General features: G+C 44.4%; 1 protein-coding gene across 5 annotated transcripts in view; it reads right to left on the bottom strand.

The window, feature by feature from the left end:
- Positions 1 to 21,622, bottom strand: part of LOC138266392 (putative nuclease HARBI1) — a 331,311-nt gene that overhangs the window by 58,851 nt on the left and 250,838 nt on the right. For all 5 annotated transcript variants that reach the window (XM_069215160.1, XM_069215162.1, XM_069215158.1 and 2 more), the window contains one exon: positions 12,629 to 12,769. In XM_069215160.1, coding sequence (XP_069071261.1) covers positions 12,629 to 12,769 — 141 coding nt within the window. The remainder of the gene's footprint in view (positions 1 to 12,628; positions 12,770 to 21,622) is intronic.

The following is a 21,622-nucleotide window of genomic DNA, read 5'->3' as shown; positions in this document are numbered from 1 at the left end:
CGCCCGCACTACTGTTCGTGCGAGACGCCGTATGCTCTACCTGAGATGCCGGCGCTGCTCTGACTGGATCCGACCGCGGCGTTCCGGGTGCCGCGGGGTCGGCTGCGGTCCTGGGTGCGGCCGCCGAGGCCCGTGGAGCCTGGACCTTTCCTGCCGGGGCCGATGCGACGCGGCACCTTTAGTGCCGAGGCAGCTGCGTCGCGGGACACGGACGGGTTCCCGACGCGCTGGGACTTGACCCGTCTCCCGGGGCGGGAAGGCGGGTGCCGAAGAAGGTGAGGAGGCGCTTGATCCCCTGCTCCGGGACCACGCGCCTGGGGGCCGCGTTCGACCCGATGCGCTCGGCCCGATACGGCCACACTCCCGTGTGAAGCCGGCTGGCTCCACATGACAGGTACCGCTGGGACGTGCGGCCACCATTGAGACTCGGGGGTGCCGTGCGGGCTGGAGCTGCGTTCCCCGCGAAAGGGGAGGGGATCCCACCGGCTGCCCTTGAATCTTGGCTCTACACCCCCAAAAAAAATCGGATGGCATTGAACAGGCGTTTCCTTGCGCATTAAGCCTGGGCTAACAAATAACCAAGTACTAAGGAGGAGAGACAATTGGGAAAGCAAATAAATAACAATTTAAAAAAAAAAAAAAAAAAAAAAGAAAAGAAACAAGAAGAGTTGGGACCACCAAAGTTCAAGTAAACTGAGCCCTACCAATCCCAGCTTCCAAGCAGCAACACAGCAATAAAACGGACCCCTTCAGAAAATAATACGTATAACAGGGCACTACAGTATATCCTCCTGCGGCACTGCACCGGCGGCGCTAATCGAGCCGCAGCGTTCCCACCAAGGCTCTCACCAGACATAAAAGCCCTGAGGCTCTCCACTACAAAGAGGATACACCACACAAACAAAGTATTGCTATCTTATCTTCACTACTCCAAACAGTGCTGCTGACCCCAAGTTAGGGGCCCTGCTTCTTTGCAAGCAACACGAAATCCTGACGGTCACGGTGCCCTAGAACCCGTAAGCGGTATAACTTCTTTGCCTGATACGCAGCAAGATTTCTATTTTTCAGGAACAAGCCTCAGCAGTCCTAATCAATCGAAGCCACTTCAAAAACAATAGTTAACAGCAATACCGTCACGTAAATAATCAATGGGCAAACCAAAGACCCCACGCGTACCTTCTGGGAATATGGATTCTGATGCCCCACCCCCACCTGCGGAGGCCTCGACCACACAACAAGCACTACAAAAGATGGAAATAACACTCCAAACGCACACAACGCAATTTGAAAAGATTTTACAAGCCATACTGGACACCAAAATTACTCTGGAAGCAAAAATAGGTTCGGTAATCGAAGACGTCAACATATTGCGTGCAGACCAACATACGCTAGCTGAAAAGGTCGCAGGCTTGGAAGCAGACACGTCACACCTCTCACCAGCGATAACCAAACTCCAGTCGCAAATGGGGGCTGTAACAGCTGAACTAGGGATTCTGAGGCGCAAAGCTGAAGAAGCAGAAGGAAGGTCAAGACGTAATAATATCCGCTTCGTGGGCTTTCCTGAGCGCGTTGAGGACCCATGCGCAGAACTGTTCATTGAGCAATGGCTAATAGAAACAGTACTGAAGGACAATGTCCCGAAATTCTTTTCAATAGAACGCGCCCACAGGGTTCCCGGAAAACCCCCACCACCTGGCACTCAGCCTCGCCCACTAATAACAAGACTCCTCAACTACCGTGACAGGGACCTCGTACTGCAGCTGTTCCGAAAAGCAGGCCCAATGCGCTTCGAAGGGGCAATCATATCGGCCTATCCAGACTTTACAGCAGAGGTACAGAAAAAGCGTAACTCATTTTTTCGGGTCAAAGAGCGACTAAGAGACCACAATATCAAATACGCTCTGTTGTTCCCGGCCAAACTTCGAATACAGGACGACACCCGCACTTTCTTTTTCACCTCACCAGAAGATGCATGGACTTGGCTACATGCCAAGGGACTCGCTGACCCTCCCAATACAAGAAATTCCAAAGATAAAAATCACCCTCCTAGTGGCAAACGCAAACCCAGCAGGCAACCAGACACTAAACCTACTCCTGAACAGTCTCGCGTGGAACGCTCTCTATTATTGCAAACCACATCCCTTTTCGCCAATGCATCCCCGGGGTCTGTATCGACGCACTCGGGATTAGAATCCGAGCTTGGGATACTCTCTGACTCTACAGACTCCGCCTGTGCCCCCAATCTCACTCCACGAACAGCAGACGACATCTGCTAATATATACCAATCTCGGACACAACGGCACACGACATCCTACAGAAGTAGTCACTAATCGTCTACTACGCTGACCTCATTTCCACCGCACTGCTGCCCCCGACCGCAGCAAAAGACTCATGGCTGGTCCCAGAAAGTAGCAGCTTCAACAAGAACATAACGGGTCGGAACCAGCATTGATTTGAACTTATTTACTTGAAACACCCCCGCACCATATGGAACGTTCTATCTGGTTGGCAAGTATTGTATCGTTAACGCCCTTGCCACAACCACAGTTACTGTTAGATATAGTTAATGTTATTGTTTTAATTAGCAGAATCATATCTATGAGGCATAATTTAGATTATAGTATTCGTAGTAAAAGCTGTTTGATTGCTAATGATAAGTACATACTAGGCAGCTGCAGTATAAATTGGCCAAGCATAATGGGCGTGAAATACACTATAGTTGTAAAAGGAGTGGGCCCACCAAACCCACAAAATCTAGACATACAAGTACAAAAGTTCCATGGCAACCCAAAGACAACAGTATAACCCGCAATATAAAATACTCACATGGAATATAAGGGGCATGGCATCCCCGCGTAAACGACAACAGATCCACGCATACCTCAGGAGACATCAAATACATTTTGCCATGTTACAGGAGACACACCTGGCTAAGTCCTCTTTGGAGAACACAAAAGTAAAATGGAAGGGGCAATTATATGGTACCATTTTTTCAACATATGCTAGGGGAGCGGCGATCTGGATAGCCCCCGGGGTCCCTTATGTTACGTCCCGCATACAATGTGACCCAGATGGCCGATATGTCCTTTTGGAAGGTGCCCTAGACGGGGAACCCATGGCATTAGCATCAATATATACCCCCAATTCAAATCAATGGGAATTCCTACAGACACTTAACAGTAGTAAACTTAATGATCCGGAGATGGATACTATTTGGGGCGGTGACTTTAATTGCGTATTAGACATTCACAGAGATCGCTCTATCCCTCCGTTAGATAATACCCTAGCTAAACGTGCTTCACTCGAACTTGCAGAGTGGGCCTCCAACAATAGGCTAAGAGACATTTGGAGAACTGCCCACCCCACACACCGTGAATATTCTTTCTACTCCCCTGTGCATAAATTGCACACTAGAATAGACATGATGTTTGCGTCAAAAGATATAATCCCAAAAATAACCACATCAGGCTATCTGGCTCGCACCATATCTGATCATAATCCGCTTCAAGCTACCCTGAGAACGGGCCGCACACACACGTGCATTCCCACATGGCGTCTACAACCAGATGCCCTCATAGATCCCCCTTATCATGCTGAACTAGCTAAGTGCTTATCGGATTACTTTGCTTTAAATAAAAACACAACAACAGCGCGCGCCACGGAATGGGACGCTCATAAAGTGGTTATACGCGGCCACTGCCTTGCAGCCTCGCTGGGGGTCAAAAGAATGCTTAATAAGGAATTACTAGAGATAGAATTAAAAATGCGCAGGGCAGAGACCGAGACCACCACTAGCGGGCCCTCGCTTGAAACACTAAATTCGCTGAAATCTGACTACAAAGAAGCGGATGACAGGCTCAGCAGACATGACTATAGACATTTTAAAACCCGTCAACATGCAGAAGGCGATAGATCGGGCAAGCTATTGGCATGGTTGGTCCGTCAACCATTACAGTCCTCACCCATAGGCGCGATAAGAACACACTCAGGGGAAGTGATTAACACACAAGCCGGAATCAATGAGTCTTTTCATATGTATTATCGTTCACTATATCAGCCCACTCACCCTCCAAATGAACAACTTCTTTCTGAACTCCTCTCATTGATTCCCCAAAATACGAATATCATTGACAGCGCAGCCATACTGGACGGTCCCATCACTATCGAAGAACTACGCTCAGCTCTTTCTCAAATGGCGCGCGGCAAAACTCCTGGCTCAGACGGACTACCAACGGAATATTACAGTTCACTATCTGCTCATCTCCTGCAGCCCCTGACTGAGGTATTTAACGAGGCACGTAATAGAAAGCAGCTGCCAGACTCCATGCGCGAAGCATTGATAGTGGTGCTACCAAAACCAGGACGCGATCCACTTGATGTCAAATCCTATAGACCACTCTCCCTATTAAACACTGACTGTAAACTCCTGGGGAAAATTCTAGCAAATAGACTACTCCCTTATTTATCAGACTTAATTCATCATGATCAATCTGGATTTGTACCAGGGAGGAACACTTTTTTAAATATAAGACGCCTAATACGTATATTACACAGTACCACAGAAACTGAGGCAGTGGCTGTGGCATTGGACATAGAGAAGGCATTTGATACGCTCGGATGGGAATATCTCTTCCGCACTCTGAAGGCGTTCGGCTTTCAAAGCGGTTTCATTAACTGGATTGCCACTCTATACACTAAACCAATAGCTCGCGTCAAAACGGGCCAAATGATATCAGACGCGTTCCCCATCGGCAGAGGCACCAGACAAGGTTGCCCTTTATCCCCTTTATTATTTGCTATAGCTATGGAGCCATTGGCAATTAAACTTCGTAGCTGGGCAAGCAGGTGGGGCATCCTAGAATCCAACACATACCATATTATTTCCCTATACGCAGATGATGCTCTAATATATTTGCGTAACTATACCTCCTCCCTCGCAGAAGTTATACAAATCCTGGATAACTTCGCTTTATCATCTGGTTTATGTGTTAATTGGGCGAAATCATGTATTTTCCCGCTCACTCGTATACCTACGGAACAGCAATCGGTATTACCACTACATCAACTGACATGGGCATATCAGACTTTTAAATATCTGGGGATTCAGGTTTACCACTCTATGACAGACCTACGCGAGGGCAATCTCGATAGGCTGCTACGCTCAACTCGGGGATCCATGGCATTTTGGAGTTCCCTCCCACTATCACCCATGGGCCGCACGGCCATAGCAAAAATGTTAATATTACCCAGATTTTTATACTATTTTACAGCGCTCCCATTATCCCTGCCACGTTCATTCTTTCATAAACTACACTCTCTGCTGACTGATTTGCTGTGGGGCAGAGACAGACGAAGAGTAGCTCTAGCCATTACACAATATCCACAGGAGGAAGGCGGACTTGGCATGCCGAACTTTGAATTATACTACGCAGCAGCCCAACTCCAATGGGTAGCCACGTGGCTTAGCGACCCACCCACCCCAGAGTGTACAGCGATAATGTCTTGTGTGGCACCACAAACGATACTGTCATCACTTATGTCCAAACCTCCTTACCCATCTAACAGAAATCCCCTAGTAGTAACGGCTAGATACTGCTGGCGGAGATATGTCCAGGGCAAAACCTTAACTCCCCCTTATTCACCTGCAATACCTTTGGCTCAGGTACCAGGTGTCCGAGCTCTTTCCCATCACCATGATATACGGATAACCAAGGCACTGAACATGGGAGACTTGTACTTGAACTCTAAAGCAAGCACTTTCGCAGAGCTCGTGACTGCTGGTATCATGCAACCTGGGGCCTTCTTAACATTTAATGCTATTAACAAACTTCTACAAAACTTTTGGGGGAGCAACCCAAACGAGCCTGATGAATCCCCCCTACTCACCTCATTACTCACTATAGGAAACATTAAGGGCTGCATTACTAAATTATATAAAATACTCCTAACAGATACCTGCACTGCTTTGACCCAAGTTAAGAGCCGCTGGGATGAGGTCCTCCCCACACCAGTTGATCAGAAATCCTGGAAAGCTGCCCTCACCACGATTAAATCTGTATCCCGTAATGTTAGACTAAGATATACTCAATTCAATTATATCCATCAAGCATATCTATCTCCGTCCCGCATCAACAAAATATACCCAAACTCTAAGCCAGAATGCCCTAGATGCGCTACCCCTGCTGCTAATTTCTACCATATGGTTTGGGAATGCCACACAATACATACTGGCTGGTGCCGCATCACCGAGACGGTTGCAGACATAATAGGAAACACGCTTATTCCCACACCAGAATCCTGCTTATTGGGCATACGTCGCCGGGACAAGAATGAAAAACACACTCACAAGTTTATAGATCTTGCGTTTATAATATACAAGCGTTCGATCGCTACACACTGGAAGGCCCCTAACGCCCCCTCATTCCGCACCTGGCTTTCAGCCTTACACAGCTCCACACTAGCGGAGGCACACACTCTAAGACAGCTGCAACTCAGAGGCCAGATACAGGAGGGAGCCACACAGTGGGATCACTTTGTAATACAAATAGAGGCTAGAGATGATGATTACCCCCCTTGAAACACGCGACACGTACAGAACGACCTACACGTAAACACTTAGCAACCACGATAAGTAATAAATCATATCCGTAGTAGCGTCCCAGCCAGCCTCGCCATATCAACCCGGAAATATATAGTTGGATAACAAGCGCAACTTCATCCAGACACGAATATACAAACTGACAAAAGATCCCGAAGCCCTGCTACCCCAGCCTTTGCCCCATTGCAAACCATATAGCATGTAAACAAGCACTAACATATTTCACGCCTATACAGTTGAATATTATCGTAATCACTTAGAATACCATTAGATATACTTAAATAAAACCATAGATATGCCTATTGTTATTGTTTTAAAATGTATCAAGTTAAGTTACACGCCAGTACATTAAAAATGTAACCGTACTGTATGGGAATTACAGGTACGTGCAAGGACACATGAAAAGGGAAAAATGTTTATTCTCTTACTAACTCAAGCTATATGTACTGCCGCTCGTGTGTTGTGTTTAATAAACAGATTTAAAAAAAAAAGTAAGGTAACAATATTTTACTTTGCATCAAATAAAAACTCAGAAATTCACAGAAAAAAACAAGAGTTAAAGTGGCATGTTAGTTAGGTGTAAATGTCATTATAAATGTACTATTTAAAACAAAAAAACACTGAAATTGAATACTTATAGTTATTTCAAGTAACTATAACTTGTGCCCTCCCAAGGCACAGCTTATGATCTCATATATAACAGTACTCATGACATGTTCTCCGACATCATTGACAACATTGCATTTTAGTGTTTTATTTTAGTTTAAAGAATTAATCCGAGATTCTGCACAGGAGTTGGACTATTCAGTGTTATCAAATGAGATCTCTTAAAGGAGAATAGTGGTACCTAATAAGGACGACCCGGACATTGGTGTGAAATTAGGAAAACAACCACTAATCACTTACAGAAAAAATAAATTCCTCAAGCATCTACTTTTAAGAAAACCTTAAGAAGGTGTATGCCCTCCCTGGGAACTGGATATAGTTTTAGCTAAACAAATTTGTCCCCGTTTGAACCCTTTCATAAAGCTTCTGTTCAGCATCTTTTCAGGGACTCTGCTTTTCTAGTCCCCACTACTTCCACCTGTAGGGTTAGAGAGATCCAATCCCTTTGTTGTAAGAAACCATACACAGTGTTCCATAAGGAATTCTTTCCTAAGGTGGTATCTGATTTCTATGTTAATTAATTACTCTTCAAACGTTTTTCCAGAATCCTACTTCTCCAGCTGAGAGAACGTGGCTTTTGCTGGATTTACAAAGGGTTTTAAAATACTTTCTAGATAAAACCATTGACAATAGACAGACTAAACATTTGTTTGTAAACTATAGTCCAATAAGAACAGGCTGAACAACATATAAACAGTCCTTCTGTAGGTAGATTGTTAACTGCATTCTTCATTGTCACAGGACTGCTAAGAAATTCTTGTTGGATAAACACCAGGGCTCAGTTCACTAGAGACAGAGCAGCTACTGCGACACTTCTGAGAAACATCCAGCCACAAGGAAGCCTGTACACTCTTCCACAAGACATTACTGTCTTGACAGATTCCAGAGTAGATGCCCAAGTATGCCAAGCCTCTCTATGAAATGTATTCAGTTATGTTCTGTGGTAAGTTTTTTACCTTCGGATTTGTGTTTCCCCATCTTTACAAATGGTGGATTTGTTCTTCTGTTCAGTGCTTATGACTAATAATGAACATCCCCCAGAGAAGAAGGAATAGTTACTTACCTGAAACCGTAGTTCTCTTTCATGGGAATCTTCATTATATTCATAATTAACCTACCATACTCCCTGGAAAAGAAGGCAGCAGGAAAATATCCTCAATTCTACCAGAATCCTTCCTCTTCATTAAAAAGGAATGACTCAACTGCTACCTAAAGGTTAAGAGGGGATTCTGGTTGTGTCCTTTACCTTATATGAGCAGCACAGTTTTACAACCTTTCAGGCTACTGCCTTTTGTCCTTATTTTCTCTAAAAAATCCTTCAAAAAGGTTTGTGAAGCAGTTTTCAGGTCACTGGGTTATTTCTAATTACTTTGGGCATGATTTACAGTTTGCGATTGAGTTACTCCATTACAAATGTGGTAGATATCCCTTCAGCCTTATTACAAGTGCCTTATATCCTGTGTTACCTATAATAAGATAGATTGGATATCTCTCAGGTTTGTGATGGATTATCTTTCCACCAAACCCTAAATCACAGACCACATTAAGCCATCAAAATCTATCTTGCAGGCGCTCCTTTGTTTTAAGATAAATAGCTAAAAAATTGCCAATACAAGCTTTCCTAGGCTATCCTAAAATATTTCTTTTTCTGAGTAAAAATTTCTTTTTTCAAAATAAAAGTGTGTATATTATTTTTATGTGTACTTTGTAAAAAGTGTTCAGAGCTTGTAATATTAATAATGAAGATCACCTGGGGGAAAACTTAACATACATCTGACATAAATAGACACTTTAGGCCTGATTCACAAAGGTAAAATTACACTTTTGTGTAAGTTTACAATTGCTACTATCACAAAGGTATTATACTAGTAGTATCTGTACGACTGCAGAGTCTCCGTACATAAAAAGATAGGACAGTCCTTTAATTTATGTGCAGAGACTCCAAAGTCACTGTATAATAAATATGAGATAATTGCTATGGCCAACATGGAAATCTCTTGGTAATTTAAGAACAATTTATTCATCCTCATCAAAAGAGACTAAAGATCTTAAAGACTAAGGAGGACATTCGTAGTTTGAAAACTACCAGCACATATATATTGGACACTGTGGACCCTTTCTGTTGGGCCTTCTACAATTATGATATCATGAAATTAGTGGACCACCATATAGCTATGTAATTAGAGTAACAGATGAAATAGCCTATTAGGCATGATTGTATATTATATCTTATAGTCCTGCTTGACTATTTTGTACTGGTTTCAAGGCATTTATTTGAAACTTTATCTTGTTTTTAAACTGTGTGAATGAAGACGTGTGACTGTATTTTTCCAGTTTTTTATAATTTGTTTTTTCCAGGGTGCACATTTAGTATTGATCTCACTATAGTGTTATATGTGTATATATATCAGGTTGAAGTACTGCTCTATAGTATAATTGCAATGGTGTTTATTATGAAACACATTTTGATCCGGTACCCAGGGCGTCCTTGGGACAGTTAGTTTTCATTTTTTGGAGACTCCACAGTCATACAGGTACTACTAGTAATATACCTTTGTCAACCATAAACAATCGTAAACTTACACAAAAGTGTAAGTCTATCTTTATGAATCAGGACCACTGTACTTGTAAAAATACCAAACAAAGCAGAGATCAACAACAAAATAATGTAAAGCCGTTCTTCACATAAGATAATACAAGAATAAATCATGGTTATGAAAAAACACACATTACTTTTTTTTATATAAATCTCAACTAGCCCACCAAAGAGCAATACCTAATAAAAATTAAGCTGAAAATTAATTTATACAGAATGCATCATTTTCAGCATAGGACTTCTGGAACAACCACAAAACAACACAACTCACAAAATTATAATTTGATATTGAAACTATTGCTTAAAATGTTTTAATGTCCTATGCGTCCCAGCGCACTAAAAACAAATCAACAAAGGTTCCTCGGTATGATAAATTTGACAACTGAACTTGTTCTCAAACTGACACTTGCAAAGTATACTTCCCACAAGGCATGTGGAGATATTAACACAAACCGGAATTGACAGAGGTCTTATAAGGCAACATGACAGAAGGACTAACTATTCATGATCAAGAACGCAAGTGGAGCAAACATGTAGGATCAGGACAGGGGGTTTATAACCATTTGACACACTGTGCTGAATACATTGTTTTCTAAATTGCTGTGATCTTTCTTTAACACAAAGTAGGAATATATATATGTTGTAGTTACAGCTTATCTTCAGAATAGAGAACACCTGCCCATATTCAGAGTCACACGAATAAAAGGTCTTTATGAATGAGGGGTCCCACCATTTGCTGCATCAGCTCCAACTTTGGAAATGTGGTCTTTATAAGACTTAATGGACCACCATTTCGACTTCTACATTTTTGTGGTCTCAAACATTTGTCCTCACTTCCTTACTTAGAATTAATGATTCACATGAATTTGCCATTGATGCCCCTTAGTGACACACACATTCAGGACCGCAGTTTCACTGTGCCTGCAGGCAATTGTTTAGTGCTCATTCAACACATAGGTTTCTTGGTGCTAAAGGCAGTATTTAATTTGACCCGGTGGTTGCAAAAGAACAGGGTACTATGGTTTACATACACAAGGTTTCTAGCCTAGATAGTTTCACATTAATCAGATGACTGGATTGCCTTCTTTCTCCACTAATTTGCAATGAATAGTGGAGCGATCATGGCAAACTTTAGACGTACAAGTGTCTAGCACATACTACATAGATCACAGAAAGCCATTTCACAAACTATAAATCAGCTAATTATTCCATTTTTCAAACTATATCAGCAGTGGCATGACAAAACTTGACTGGCCTACCTGCAAAGTAAATGGAGGGAGGCCCCTCTCCCTAGCCCACCACCTACCACTTTTGCTTAGGGGGGCCCATGGAGCTCAGCACCCCCGGCTTAAGTTTCACCACTGTATATCAGGTTAAACTTATCTCCACATGAAAGCAAACAAATTAATGTGTTGTATTCAAAGTTGCTGTGCATGCTCTTATCGCCAACTTCAGGCTACAACTTGATTACATTTAACACACAAGACAGACACTACCATGGCTTTCCTAGAGAACATAGGGCCTTGATTTAGAACCTGGCTGATGGGTTACTTTGTCACAACAGTGACAGATATCCCATCAACTGAAATCTAAATCCCGTTATAATCTATGTGATTTAGATTTCAGCAGGCGGGATATCCATCACCTTTGTGACGGAGTAACCCGTCCGCCGAGTTCTAAATCAGGCCCATAGTCTTTGCTCACAAATGTAAGGTAGCCACATTGTGCTCTGTTCACGTATTCACAAAGCATTGCTTTATGAATATTCAGGATAGAAGAGTGGCTCAGTGAGCCAAACAGTGTCTCATTCCTCTTCTCTGACTCCACACCCACCACCAGTTTAGAGTTCACCACATTATTTACTCATAACTATCAGTCTGCAGTTTGTTCCAGTTGCACTATCACAAATGATCCTACCACCTCAAGGGACAACCAACGAAGAGAGTATCTTACAAGATTGGGCACACAATTTAAAAGACACACAAACACATGCCACAAGGGGTAAGCAAGATAAACAAGCATTGGCAAAGCCAGTAGGTCTCGCTAATAGCTTTGGCAATGTGTTTTAGCCATTTTGTACAACAGTGTAGCTTCTGTTCATAATGGCTAAAAGTTAGTGGCGTGGACTGTCGTGGAGTGGCACAGAGTGACATAGAGTGGTGTAGAGTGTGGTAGAGTGGAATAGCATAGAGTGGAGTGTCACAGAGTCAAGTAGAGTGGCACAGAGTGGAGTAGAGTATTAAAGAGTACAGTGTCATACAGCAGAGTGTTGTACAATGGAGTGTCGTGGAGTGGATTAGATTGGAGTGGAGTAGATTCGAATTTATATACATGCTGACATGACACACACATTCAGGACTGGAGTTTCACGGTGCCTGCAGGCAATTGTTAAGTGATCATTCAACAAGCAGGTTTCTTGGTGCTAAAGGCAGTACTTAATTTGAGCCGGTGGCTGCAGGTGGGGCCCACTGGTACTCATTTTTGGGGACAGTGACAAACAAAGAAAGCAAAGTTGAAAGAGAAGCAGCAAGACTTAGATAAAGCAGAAGGTGGTGTCTGGAGGTAGATTAAAGTGGCATGAGATGGCATCAAGGCAATGCAGCCTTGGGATTTAGCACCTCTGACATTCTGTAGCTTAAAGCAGCACTTTGGGCACCTGAACGTATTCTTTTACAAATTAGGCATTGGCTAAAGGTACCTATTTCCTATGATGTCCTAATACTCTCTGCTTGCAGGAGTCAGACATAGGCATTGTGTTGTCACTTACTGGCAAGGGCGTCCTCTCCACTAGCACCCATTCTTTTACCAGGGATGACGTTTCCATCTGTGAGGGAGATTCACAGCTCTCTGTTTGTTCGGGTGCTTCTCTCTGAGGGATATGGGGCTTCTTCTGAGGCTTCTCATTTTCCTGTCAGAGAAAAACACAGAAATGTTCAAAACAGGCTTGACATAAATGAAAACCTGGCCAATTTACAAGGACAAGTTACTTACATTTAACACTAGTTCTCTATAATGAGTATGTTCTCTAAGTCAATAAACTGTAGAATCTCTTCATGCATGTGCAAGATTCCCAGGACTCTGCTTTTTCAAATGGTTTACAAGTCATAACACAAGCATTTGCAATGCAATGGGTCTCGCGTTTCCTCAAGTTAGAGCTACTAGCGTTGTAAATTCCGAAATGGACTTTTCTTGTCACTTAAATAAAAAAATGAAAAGTAAAACAGTTGACATAAGCAAGCTAATACAAAGCGCCACGGCAGCCATGAGCGCGAAGGAGAGACACAAAAGGAAAAAGAAGTTTGCTCACAGTCAAGCGTATAGGCAAACGTGCAATTTTCCATGTAACAGGGTCGATGGCCAAAGCGGTAACAAAACTGCCCCAAGTAGGGACAAATGTAAAGCATTTACCAATGATAACAAAGGATTTTTGAAAGGCAAGCCCATGAACTAGTGATACTGATGGGCGTGCAGTGGGCTGCGTCAAAAGCCCACAGATAGATTACAACACGTCAGAGTGCTTGTGCGCTCGACCTAAAAGTAGTGAAAGAATAAACGCCTGATGAAGAAAAAAGAGAGGAACGAATCAAGGAAAGAAATAACCAAGTTTCTGCAAGTTTGAAAGAGGAGGTAGCAAGAGGAAGAGGGAAATAAAAAAAAAAGGGAGAGGATTAGAAATAAACAGTTGAAAGAAAGAGTGAAACAGTTAACCTGTGGATTTTAAGAGCAGGAAAGAGAAAAGTGGGGGAGAAAGAAAACATTGAGAGTAAACAGAGTAAAGGAAAGAACGTAGTGAGATAGGTGAAACAGACCCTCCCAAATAAAGATGGCAGCTAAAAATAGATTTAATTGTCTCTCCCCCATCCTCAAACAGAAGTCAGAGTGTGGAACATAAGCGGGCACTGAAGAACAACAGGAGGTGGATTAGCAGATTTGTATGTGAACGCCAATACAGCAATAATGGGGCACTTCAGATCAGGATTAGGGGTATAGACAAAGATGTGTCCCGGCCCAGTGCTGGAATAACAGAAAGGCAGTGGGGGAGGAATGAGAACCGGAGCGCTTTGTAATTCCTGGTATTGGAAAAATGGGGCGCTGCAGGTTAGAATTGAGGTGCACTGACAGAGTTATATGTAGCTGCAGTACTTGAATAGTAACGGGCACACAAGGTCAGAAGTGAGGTATGTTAATGGAGCTCTTTGGAACCTAGTATTGCCATGCCAGTGTTACAGAGTGCTAGCCTGGAGGTGCCCTAGTGAAGCTGCAAGTGGGGCCCAGTATGGGAGTGGCATTGCCTCTGAACCACAGAAGCGAGGAATCCTGAAGGGCATGTGTGTGAGCCTTAGTACTGTGAAGAAATGTGCACTGAATGTTGGAATTTATGAATTCTGGCGAAGCTGTGATGTTTCACATCAACAGTGGCGTTGGATGTTATATTTGAGGTGCACAGGCTGAGCTGTGTTTTGCTCTTTTGAGTCCAGTATTGGCTAGGCAGTGGGACTGAATATTAGAATTGAGCTGCTGTAATGGAACTGTATGTGGGCGGGGTCCCACTAAAGGAAAGGAAGGGACCTCGCCGGCGTAGAACTGAGGTGCACTGATGGAGCGGCATCTGATGTCCTAGTACTGGAACAGCAGCATGTACTGACTGTAAGAACTGAGGTACTCTGGCAGACAGTGTATGTGGGGTTCTGGCGTGGGCACGACTGAGTGTTTGGAGTGTGAACTGAGGTGCACCGATGGAGCTGCACCCAAGGTCCCAGTATTTGAAAAGCAGTGTGCACTGACTGTAAGAACTGAGGTACTCTGTCAGACAGCGTGTGTGATATTCTGGCACAGCTGAAGGGCTTGGAGTGTGTGAACTGAGGTGCACTGAAGGAGCTGCGCCCGAGGTTCCAGTACTGGAACATTAGTGTGTACTGACTGTAAGAACTGAGGAGCTCTGGCAGACAGCATGTGTGGGGTAGCACAGGCATGACTGAGGGGATTAAAGTGTGTGAATTGAGGTGCACTGATGGAGCTGCACCCGAGGTCCCAGTACTGGTGCAGCAGAGTGTGCTGACTGTAAGAACTGAGGTGCTATGGCAGATGGCGTGTGGTTCTGGTACGGGACGGCTGAGAGGCTTGGAGTGTGTGAACTGAGGTGCACTGATGGAGCTGCGCCTGAGGTCTCAATACTGGAACATTAGTGTGTACTGACTATAAGAACTGAGGTGCTCTGGCAGACAGCGTGTGTGGTGTTGCACGGGCACGGCTGAGGGGAGTAGAGTGTGTGAATTGAGGTGCACTGATTAAGCTGCACCAGAGGTCCCAGTACTGGAACAGCAGAGTACTGACTGCAAGAACTGAGGTACTCTGGCAGACAGCGTGTGTGGGGTTCCTGGCACTGGCATGGCTGAGGGCTTGGAGGGTGTGAACTGCAGTGCACTGATGGAGCCGCACCCGAAGTCCCAGTACTGGTGCAGCAGAGTGTATTGACTGCAAGAACTGAGGTGCTCTGGCAGACAACACATGTGGGGTTCTTAGTACTGGCCCTTTCAGCACACAGGCAGGCACACTTGGTAAACAAAATCCAAGCCAAGGAAGGGCGGGAGCCGGGCAGCTGAGAGAGGGTGCAGAGAGCCCACAAAGACCAAATGTGATCAAGATAACAGCCTGATTTATAGCCTTGTTTGTAGCTAAGCTCAGAGGAAGAATGCTCTGCAAATGAAAAAGGATGCTTCCCTGGACAGGAACAGGAAACAAAGTTAAAAAGTCCCCTAAAGACCAGATAAATAGGAAAAAGTGTAATTATACAGTAGTTGGTCCCTGCTCCCACACAGAAGAACGAGGGACAAAGAGGCATGACTGACCACTAGCAAGTAAGGATTTTTTAAATGACACTGAAACTAGCAAATTAAATAGCTGGAAGCTCACAGAAGATGTATGCTTAAAAGTATACAAGAGGTCGTACGCTTACGCTCAACCTAACAATACCTATGAGACAACATTTTCTAGCTATAGTTTTTTCTTTTAATACAATTTCAAATAGCCTAATTAAAAGCATAGTGTGTTTCGCTGAAACAACCACTGAAATAATCCCTTTTTAAAAATGCTAACTAAAGGGAACAAGTAAGTTCCCAACTGGCTGAACAAACATAGGGCCTGATTACAACTTTGGAGGAGGTGTTAATCTGTCCCAAATGGGACGGATATACCACCAGCCGTATTACGAGTTCCATAGGATATAATGGACTCGTAATACGGCTGGTGGTATATCCGTCACTTTACCGTCACTTTTGGGACGGATTAACACCTCCTCCAAAGTTGTAATCAGGCCCATAGTGCTACTTTTTGAGGAATTCTAAGGGAGCCAGCCTTCCCATTATGCAGTGCAGGGTTAGTGAGGCAGTCTGTTCTGGGTGAAATATGGGTGGAAGGATAATTTTGGGACACAGGTGTGTCCCAGTTATTCCTAAAGCACATTAAATTTCTCTATGATTTGCTTAGCCATCCAAGATCAGACAGTTTTGTCATTTTAAAAACAGTTGCTTTGTTTTTCTAATATCTTTGATTCTGTCCAAATAGTATTTTAGAGTGCTTTTTATGTCTGGGGTATGGACAGATGTTTTTGCCAGAGAAGAATGATTTAGAAAGAAAGTTGGGAGTGTAACTGTTTTGTTGACATGAAAATCTTATATTACTTTGGGTAGGAAAGAAGGATGAGTTCTTAAGATTAATTTTTTGCAGTGGAAAACAAGATATCGTTCCTCCAAACACAGAGTTTTAAGCTCACCCACCTTTCTGGCAGAGGTTATGGCCATGAGAAAAAATACTTTCTATGAAATGTACTGTTCTGCTTTGTGCATGGACTCAATTAGAGCACCCGCTATTTGAAAAGAATAATGTTAAGCTCCTGTTGGACCTGGCCCTTTTACAGGGTCATTCCCCAGACTTTTTGCTTTTTGCCTCCTTAGTTTTCTGACCTTTGTTGGCTGACGTTTTGACTCTGAGCACTTTTTCACTGCTAACCAGTGCTAAAGTGCATGTGCTCTTTCTTACAAATTTGGTATGATTGGATTCTACCTGATAGGCATATTTAATTTACCTATAAGTCCCTTGTAAAGTGGTATCCCTATACCCAGGGCCTGTAAATTAAATGCTACTAGTGGGCGTGCAGCGCTGCTTGCGCCACCCACTGAAGTAGCCTGACAAACCTATCTAAGGCCTGCTAGCGCAGAGCCTGTGTGCGCAGTTTTCTGCCACAGGGACCTGGCATCTAAATTTACTTGCCAGGCCCAGAACTCCCCTTTTACTACATGTAAGTCACCCCTAAGGTACGCCCTAGCTAGCCCTTTGGGCAGGGTGCCATGCATGTAGAAGGCAGAACATGTGCCATGTCGCGTGGTCTGTCCTGGTAGTGACAAACAGCCTAACTTGGTGTCTCACTGCTGTGAGTGCTGCCCTCTCATAGGATTTCATTGGAAATGCCCTGCCTTATGTGTAAGGGGTATTGTCTGATTTATGAGGGGTAGCATAGGCATGTTTGGTATGGTTCTGACAGTGGTAAGAAATGCTGCGTACTGGTGTAGGTGTATTTTCTATTACTATCACAGAAATGCCACTTCTAGAAAGTGCGCATTTATCTCTGCTTATAACTTTGGTGTTTTGCAGCTTGTCTCCAATCAACGTCTGGGCAGACTGACAGTTGGGGCTTTGTGCATACTTCTTAGACAGCCTGAACACAGGGAGGGTGGAGGTGACACAGAGGTGCATCTACATATTGCAAAGCCTTCCTGGGCTGAGAGAAGGGAGAGGCGGGGCACACCTGCATTTGTAAAGACTGCCCTGGCCTCACACAATAGGGTCGTTAACCCCCCACTGATGTTTGGAGCCTGTGCTGAAAGGAGAGAGGGGGCACTCCCGGAACCAGTTGTAACTGGCTTGAACCTCCTCTCCCTACCATTGAAAAACACTGTAAGAACTGACTATAAGTACAGGGGAATTTTCTCCACAATTTGAACATTCTTGGAACTGGAAACTGGACACAGAACGCTGATGAATGGACTCACCAGGAAACCACCTTGGACTGCTGCTGTTGTGCTGACCTGTGACCTGTCTGGTCACTAGGAGGAACTGCCACCATCTGCACCCCTTGTGCTGGTCTGTAGTTGGGCCCACCAGCCCTGTGCTCCTTGGGCTCCTGATTGCTCCCAGGGGCAGGGTGCTGTGCCCCTGACCCCTGCACCGATTTCTCCAGCATTGCCTTAGCGCTTTGGAAAAGCGCTCCTCTCTTGAAATTGCTGGAACCCATCACTGCCGCAGCCCGGGCTTTAATTTTGCCCTGAGCGCTCTAAAAAGCGCTTTACCTTTGCCCCAGGACACCGCCGCAACCCGGGGCTCAAAACTTATCTCAGCGCTTGGGAAGCGCTTTATATATTCCCCAGAAGTCACCGTCGCAACCCGGGTTGCTGGGCTCTAATCAGTGCGAGAGCCGTGCTACACCCATTGCCCCCGGGGCACGAAGACACTTCACTTGGAGCCGGCGCGCTCCTAGCGGCGCCCCCGGGGCATGGTCCGCTCCTAGGAGCGCCCCCGGGGCACCAGCCGCCTGCGTCCCTACAGGGAAGCCTCCCGACGGCTTGGGAGCGGCTTCCCCTGACTCGCGCACCACATCGGGTGCGGGCGAGTCTTTCATTCGGGCCCCCGGAGGGGTCCGAGCTCCTTCCTGTTACTCGGCAGGACTAGGGGAAGGCGCGGGGAGCGCCCCCTTCCCCAGTCGCTGCACTAGGAGCAGAACGCTCCTAGTTTTGGGCATCCTTTGTTTTCCCTACTCTCCAGGGAATCGGGAAGGGAGACCTCGCCGGAGGTCCCTTCCCGCCTTTACGGCGTAATTGTTGCTGGGCCACGCCCGGCCCCCACCCCACGGACAGGGTGTGAGGAGGCCGAGGCAGGCCCCCACCACGAGGGAGGCCCCCCGTTTTGCGCACAGGAGCGCTGGGGGCCCCGTGCCCATTTCTAGGCACTGGAAGTGCCTTTTCCACCAGCATGCAGGTACTCTTTAGAAAATCTAGGCTCTAGGATCCTAATACAGATTTACAGATGTTTGCTATTTCCTACCTGTTTACTCGTGATACATATATGTGCTAATGTTCCTTTTCTAGGCATGTCTAGCTGATATGTATTTATATGACTTGTGGTATATTCTCTAATGTTCCTTTTATAGGTATTTAGGAATTGTTCATGACAAGTGCATATACCTTTTACTATAATTCCTGACTACTTCTTATGTTGCAGAATCCTGAGTACTTACGTGTTCTAATGTGACAACTGCATATTCCTGCAGAGTATTAGTAACTTGTGTAACATTCTGACAGCTGCTAAGGTAGCAGGGTACTATTCACGTCTAATGTTGGTCTAATTATGTTTTGTGCAATACAGATTATTTTTACATAGCTCTGTGTTGTGTTTACTTTGTGGTGTACATTTTGCGTCACGTGTGTTGTGTGTTGTGCAAACGCTTTACACATTGCCTCCAGGTTAAGCCTGACTTCTCGTGCCAAGCTACCAAGGGGGTGAGCAGGGGTTATCTTTGACGTGTAACTCCCTTGCCCTGACTAGAGTGGGTAGGTTCTGCCTGGCTGAGGTGCATACCCTAGCAAACCAGAAACCCCATTTCTAACAGCTCCCATGTAGGGGAACGTCGCTTGACAGGAGAGAAGAACTTCTTTAGTCCTTTAAGGAAAACCTTAAACACTGGGCTGATGAAAAGGGATGCCTGAGAGACTTTTCTTGTAAGCATTGTTGCCAATCAGATGCACTTTGATAGAAGAGAATTGAAGGCCAGTTTTTATTTTATTAAATAATGAAGATACAGTAAAACCCTTTCCCCTTGACATGCTCTGGGACCCACCTGCTTTTGAAGACAGACGTGCAGACTGTTTTCCACTTGAAAGTATAAGATGAGCGAGTAGATGGTCTCTTTGCCTCTTTCAGAATATTCATACAGTCACCAGGGGATTCAGATGGCCCTACTGCAGGTACTCAGGAGCCAGGCAGGCAAATTTAGTGAGTTGAGGTTGGGATGAGATGTTCTCCCCGATATCCTTGAAAGCAATTTCCACTTGTGCTGTAGCCTCTTGTGAAACTGAAGCGTCAGGTGAAACGTATCTGGATACGACTATGGCCTCAGCCCGTCCAGAGGAATGATTATCATTGTCATCTCGCACAGCATCATCTTGACAATGAATTTTGGAAGCAGCAGGATGGGCGGAAAAGCATAGGCTGATGTCCTCAACCATCAAAAGGGCTATGTCCTTGGATTTGGGCTCTGGGATCCTGAACGCAAGTGTGACATTTTGAGTTTTAGTTGGTGGTGAACAAGTACATTCGCAGCGTGCCCCATTCTTTGAAAATATCTTGTAAGAGTGCATCAAGAGTGTCAAGATTGGATATTTTTACCTTCTCTTCCCAATCGCCTATCTTCTGACACCAACGGTCTGACAAACATTCTTGTAGAGGATACATATAAAGCCTTGCATTGGGGGGGCAAAAAAATGCACAAGCCCTACTGGCTAAAAGAGTAGACACTTGTTTTGTGGTGGGGCTGCTGTAGTAACCAGAGAGAAGCTTCAAGTGTATATAGATCAGAGTCTTTCCTCTCAAGGAGACACTGTTACTAGAACTTTGTCTATAACTTAGCCCAAGTATTAAATTGCTTGCACTGCCTGCAAGATAGATTTTGCTGACTTGATCTGGTCTATGCCCAGTTTAAATGCACTAAGTTTCGGTGCTAGAGTTTCAATGCACTATTGGACTTCACCAGCCAGTTGTCCAGAATGGATAGATGAATATTCCCATCCCCTTCAAAGTGCTGCAGCTACAGTGGGATGCACTTGGAAAAAAATCTCTGATCCACTGTAATGAAAAATGGGAAAACTCGATACAGGCAATGAGAGTGTTCTACTCAAAACTGAAGGTAGTTCTGATGTGCCTTGCAGATATAAATGTGAAAATAGGAGTCTTGCAGATCTACTGATGCCATTCAGCTTACCTGGTGAAGATGAGCATTTTATGAAGTGCTAGCACACACTCATTTTTGGCTGGTGGGCTGGAGCTATCAACAGGTTTTGAGATCTCTTGTATATAAACAAGGTGGTGTTCACAAATAACTTCGCAATAGTATCTTGAAGTGCAATTAAACTATAGCTTTCTGCGATATCACAAAGGCCCTTACTATACAGGGAAAGAATAACACTGCCTCGCCAGGAATTCAGAATGTGTCTCTGTATAAGGGAATCATCATATAATAGGGTCACACATTCAGTCTACACTTTAGGTTTCTTTGTCAGAGCTAACATAACTATGCTATCAGAGCATCGAGCACCTGTTATCTGAGCCTGTATTTTTAATGCCTTTTTCCTATAAACTGTCAATGCTGGGAGGGAGCAATGGATCGCAACAGATGAGCTCACTCTTGTTATTTGCTGAGTATAATTTAGACAGAAACCAAATCAGCATACAGAGAGGTAACCTTGGTTGCTTTCAAGCCAGCAGCCAAAGCTATTTGCAGCCAAAATGCTCTTCAGTACTTTTCAGTAACTACTGCTCGTTTTTGATGCCACATGCGATTGTCAGTGTCCTATTAAACTGTCTTTTGACATATTTCAATTATTTTTAATACGCTTTATACTTAAGTGCTTTACCAAAGGACAAACCTTATATTGAAAACATATTTGATAATTTAATCTCAAACTCAAGTCATGTTCAATCGTAAAACTCCTGT

Source organism: Pleurodeles waltl, chromosome 11 (genome assembly GCF_031143425.1).
Source record: "Pleurodeles waltl isolate 20211129_DDA chromosome 11, aPleWal1.hap1.20221129, whole genome shotgun sequence".
Classification (NCBI taxonomy): Eukaryota; Metazoa; Chordata; class Amphibia; order Caudata; family Salamandridae; genus Pleurodeles; species Pleurodeles waltl.
This window is presented reverse-complemented; position numbering and strand designations above follow the sequence as displayed.